Source organism: Mesitornis unicolor, unplaced genomic scaffold (genome assembly GCF_000695765.1).
Source record: "Mesitornis unicolor isolate BGI_N332 unplaced genomic scaffold, ASM69576v1 scaffold34594, whole genome shotgun sequence".
NCBI lineage: Eukaryota > Metazoa > Chordata > Aves > Mesitornithiformes > Mesitornithidae > Mesitornis > Mesitornis unicolor.
The window spans coordinates 1-5,328 of NW_010178617.1; the positions used below are offsets into that span (position 1 = coordinate 1).

Consider the following 5,328-nt stretch of genomic DNA (forward strand, 5'->3'; position numbering starts at 1 on the left):
CGCCTGCCCCTTTTGCCTTGCCCAAACCTGTAACCACCTCCTCGGACAGCGGGATGCCTCTCTTGGGAGGGTGTCAGGGCCTGCGGGCAAGGGGATGCTCCAGGAGGAGGGAACCCCCCAATGTAGGGTTTCCTCCCGCATCGGGGTGTTCCTTCCCCCTCAAAGCAGCCCCCCTACATCCACAGCGGCTGCTGCCCTCTCTGCCGGAGCATCGTGCATCAAAGGGGAAAGTTGCTCCCAACCCGGCTTTTGAGGCCAGGTCACACCGGGTTAAATGCAGTCATATCTTCGCCAGGTAGGAGCAACTACAGCAAACAGCGTTGGGTAAGCAGCCAGGCTCCAGTTTAAAGGAGGTGGTGGTCAGCAATAACACCTCCTCAGTACAGGGTTGGAGTTTTATTCTGTGCTGCTGGTGCTCAGAGCCTGGAAGGGAGATAATCTGTACCCTGCATCTTTGCATCTTCCCTGCCTCCCCAAGGGAAGGATTATGTTCCCCAGAGCAGGGAAAGGTGAGCATCCCCCACTCATGCTCAGCATCTTCACTCCCTCCACAGTAACTGAAGACCTGAAGTGAATTTGAGATGAGCCGGTGACCTTTGGAAAAGCCTGATCTGTAGCTAGCATCAACCAGGCCAGGGCAGCCGAGCTGCTCACCCTGAAGGGTGGTGGCTGGGCAGGGACAGAAACCTCCCTCATGGCTCCTGCAAGGACAGGCACCGAAGTGACAGCCCCAGTGCCTCAGGACCTGCTTATTCTGCCAGGAGCTGCTGAGCAGTGACCCTCTTGCCTCAGGTCACTGTGGGAACGATGAGGCACCAGCCAGCAACAGGCTTTCTAGCTGGAAATCCTAATCCCACCCCAGCTTCCCGTAAGCCAGGAGACCTTCTGAGCTTTAGTCACCTCTGTGGCACCTGAGCGATTCAGAGATGGATTTGGCTCCAACAGCGCTCAGGTGTCCCTGGGTGCCCATCCTGGGGCTCCTGTCCTGGCTCCACTGTTCCTCCCCAGGGATGAGCCCCAGCTACAGCCACCCCTGCAGCTTCCCAGGGACAGATCATTCGAGAGGAGCCCCAAAATAAATTCCCAGGGAGTATTTTCCACTGGCAAATGGAAATGCTCCAGCAACACGGCCCTGCCAAGACCCTGAGAGCTCAGCAGCAGGGAGCTGGACTCACCCTCAGCAGATGGAGAGGAGACACGAGCTCTGCCTGCGAAACATGAGCAACGGGGCTGCGGTGGGCAAGGGGGACACGGACGAGCACAGGGACAAGGGCACTGCGTAGTCAACCAGTTAATCCCATTTTATTTTTTCCAAAACAAATCAAAGTACTGCTTTGCAGCAAGGGTGCTGTGTAAGGCTTTTGGTCCATAACATCTGTCTGTTTACAAAATCCCTGACCTCAAAAACAACTGCCCTAGGCTGTTCTGTAACAGCACTTTGGTTATCTGGGCTTTAATGAATGACCTTTATGAACAAGTCAGAGTGCATCCCTCCACAGATCAAGGAAATCCTCTCTAAGTCTTCAAATCCCATTAACAAAATGATTGTACAAACAACGTGACAAAGACATGTTGGTCCACCCCACTGCCCGCAGGGAAACCCAACCAAAGTCCAGCTCCTCCCAGGCACCGCTTAATATTTCCCCGTTTCAGAGCCCCAAATGCATGTGGCAATGCTGGTGCACAGCTGGATGACGCTGGCAGAGCTTCCTGAGCCTGGGGTTTCCTCCTGGTATTATTTCATATTCCTCTGTGCTGCAGCCATCTTTTGAGGGTGAGAGTATTCAGAAGGAATTTGTACAGAATCAGTACAGAATTAAATGGAAAAGAGGTAACAGTTTAATACCAAAAGAAAAAAAAGGGGAAAAGAAAACAGGAGACGTGAGCTGTGAACGCTGTCAGAAGGCAGAAGCTACTGCTCCCCAGCAGGCTGGGACGCTTCTCAAGGCTTTATCTGCGCTTGGCACGAGTGACTGCCAGGGAGGGAGGCCAACAGGTTACATCCACTCCCGCCAGCACGAGACAAAGCCAAAACTTTTAAAGACAAACACCAACCTTTAACAAAACATGAAAAACAGAGACAACAACCTAGAACATCAAACCAACACCTGAGAGGCTTGAAGAAAACCAGCCATCTGCAAAGCCTTCCAAAAATTGTTCCTTATTCAGCTTAGGAAAATCAGGAGGGAGGAGGACGGCTGGCCATCCTGTAGGGTGCCTAAGCCTTGTGCTTCTTTGCAGCTGGCTCTCCCTCCTTCCCCAGCCACTGCTGCAGGATACCCGCGCTGGTTTTCTTGGGCGAAGGGTTGGGAATGAACTGACTTGCCCACCTGGGCAAATCATTTTCTTTCTTCTGGGGAGAGCCCTCCTGGGAGCTCTTTAACCAGCCCAGCATCATTTTGCTGCTCGGGGTGGCTTTGACCTCCTGGAGAGACAAAACACAGCGGGAGAGAAGTCAGAAGCACGGCGAGAGCAGGGCACTGGTCCAGAGTGGGATGTGGAGGCTGGAGCAGCAGCCCTGCCTGCAATCAGGCACATCTGCGGGAAGTTCCCCAGGCTGCTGCGAACAGGCTTCTTCCAAGCCCCATTTCACATAGAATTTGCCTCATTTGGCACACAAACCCTGGCACAGGGTGATGGTTTATTTCTGGAAGCAGAGGGAAGGGAATCTGTTCGGGGCTCTGCGCTCCAGCATCAAGCACAGGCATGGCCCACAGACACTGCCTGCCGCCCCCTCTCCCGCAGCCTGGCAGCGCCATCCCTGCTCAGGGACGTCACCACGGCCAAGCTCTTCCCTGCCAAGCCCTCACCAGCACTCACCTTCTTGGCTCCCAGCTCTATGGCTGCGAGACACTCGGGCGTGTTGTTGCGGATGCTGTTGACAAAAGTGGACACCGGGTGGAAAACAACGTTCTCCGTGGGCTGGATGAGTTTGACCGCCTCTAGGGTGGGCACTTCAGCGAAGTCCAGCCATTTCCTGATGGCCTCGTCCCCGTCCAGGATGGCTGGCATCCTAGGGGACAAGACAGTCAGAGACAAAGCCCAGCGGAGGCAAAAGCCAAGCCTGTAAGCCAGCAAGGAGCTCAGGGGGAAATGGACAAAACTGCAAGGCAGAGCATGCATTCGCTTTGCCCAGGTCACTGCTTCGTGGGCAGAGGCGGAGGTGTTAACTGCCAGGCCCTGGTGGGGTGGAGAGCAATCCAACTCCAACTGACACCCATCGGGGCACAAAGATGGTGATTTATGGAAAGGGCGAGAGCCAGTCACCCAAAACGAGCCGGTAATGTAGTGCTTGTCTGCCAGGGCATCAGGAGGAGGCAGGGCTCCCCACCTGCATGCTGCCAGACGAGCGTTTAAAGGCACAGCTTTCCTCCCTCGCCCCCCCACCGCCCTGCAGCACCCCCAACCCGCTCTCCCTTGCCTGTGATGGATGAAGCTCACGTCCTTGGAGGCATCCACGGTAATGATGGTGTAAGTGTACAGCGTTTCTCCGCCCGCTGGTGGCTCCCAGCAGTCGAAAATCCCAGCCATGGTGAGCAACCTCCAGCCTCTCCATTCCTCATCTTTCTCCTTCTCCTCTGTCTGCAGGAGAGAAGCCCCCATTGCCTGGTCAATGCAGAACAGCTGAAGCATCACAGGCTTGTCAGTGCCACGCAGGTCAACGACTCGGATTTGAGTCATGAACTGCACTGATTTGAGGGCTAATACTGATTTGAGGTAAGCCCAGGAGAGGTAACAGGAGCCTCATCTTCCCATAGGCAAGCCAGCGCCCTCGTCCCCTTCTGAACACCCCAGTCGCTGACTCAGCTGAAGCAAAGAGGTAGTGAAACTCCCGGCCCAGTCCCCTGTGAGACACATCGCCCAGCCATGCAAATATCCGGCGTGTGGGGAGCACCAAGCGTGACAGCGGGGACGCTGTGGCACCGTTTACAGCCAGGGGACCACGGTGGCCAGAACCACCGGCTGCACAGGGACCCTGGGGTGCCGAGCCCACCACGGGATGGAGCCCCATTGGGGAACAGAGACACCCAGAGATGGACACAGACGGAGGGAAGGGGGAGGGAGCAGAGGCTCAGAGCTGGACATGAGCGTTCAGACACGGAGAGGGACTTCATACCACAGTGTCCTTGCTCTGAGGGAAGTAAATGAAATAGGGCTGCTTTCCCCCACTCTGCTGCTGCCACTCGTAGAAGCCATCAGCAAGGACCACGCAGCGTTTGCCCTTGAGGAGAGCGCCCTGGGGAAGAGAAAACACAAGTGAGCTGTGAACGGCAGCCTCAGGAGGACAGGGGCTGCTGGGAGCACCCAGCCTGCTCGTTCCCTCCCTGCGCTGCCCCACGGGTGCACAAATACCACCACCCAGCGCTGTGATGAAAGATGAGCTTCACAAGGAAGAAACTCATCGGTTCTTCTGTTTTAAAGAAACCTGCCAGCTCTGCAGTACAAGGACCCATTTAGGAGGATCCCCTGTGCAGCAGGCAAAAGGTGACTGGTACTCGCCATCTTCAGCTCTGGTTTTGCCAAGATCTCTTCAAGCTGGCCACAAAAAGAGCAGCAACTCACCTTGTAGGAGGACTTCTTCAGCATGGTATCGCTGCGGCAGTTGGAGGTGTTAAACGGCATTTTGGAGGGGTCGTCCTTTTTGAACCAGGAGGGAACCAGGCCCCAGCGCATGTCCATGAGGACCCGCTCGGAGGAGTCGGCATCCTTTTGAACAAGACAGAGAAAGACCTCAGGTCACAGCCACGCCGTAGGGACCACGAGCATCCCTGCAGCTTGAGAGAGGGGTTTCATGGAAGCACCTTCTCCCCCTGCAAGGTGGGAACAGGCTGACATCTCTGCCAAGAGCCGAGCCAGGGCTCACAGCCACTCCAGCACCAAATCTGCCTCCGCTCTTCTGCAGGGATGCTGCTCACAAGCCACACAGAAATAGCCACTAATTGTAACACTTCACATATTCTTAACGGCTTTCCTGTGAGAATTAACTTCGGCAGAAAGCACAAGAATATTTTGCAGGAATAAATAACTGATAACGAGGTGTCTCAGCGAGGCTCACTCGATGACTCTCTGGAGGAACGAACACAGTTTTCCTTCAGCGGAAAACACCCGGACACGCGGGCTCCCCAGCTCACAAGTAAACAGTTGTGTTGGGCTGGTGCTAAGGTCCCTAAAGCTTCCGTCTTTAAAGCGAGCATCCCACAGGGTGTGAGCCTCACCTTCATTTGAATAACGTGATTTCTGCTGACCTGGTCCACTTTCACTCCTTGTGGTTTGCTGTCATCTGTGCTTGGACGATGGAAACGCTCGTGGCTTTCACTTCTCCCCAGC

General features: G+C 55.1%; 1 protein-coding gene across 1 annotated transcript; it reads right to left on the reverse strand.

Annotated features, from left to right (window-relative positions):
- Window positions 1-2,218: 2,218 nt before the first annotated feature.
- On the reverse strand, window positions 2,219-4,731 carry HMCES (5-hydroxymethylcytosine (hmC) binding, ES cell-specific; the record flags this gene model as incomplete). Its single annotated transcript, XM_010182523.1, has 5 exons — window positions 2,219-2,425; window positions 2,821-3,013; window positions 3,422-3,606; window positions 4,121-4,237; window positions 4,564-4,731. Coding segments are annotated over 5 exons (870 nt in total), but the record flags the coding sequence as incomplete, so codon positions are not given.
- Window positions 4,732-5,328: the final 597 nt, after the last annotated feature.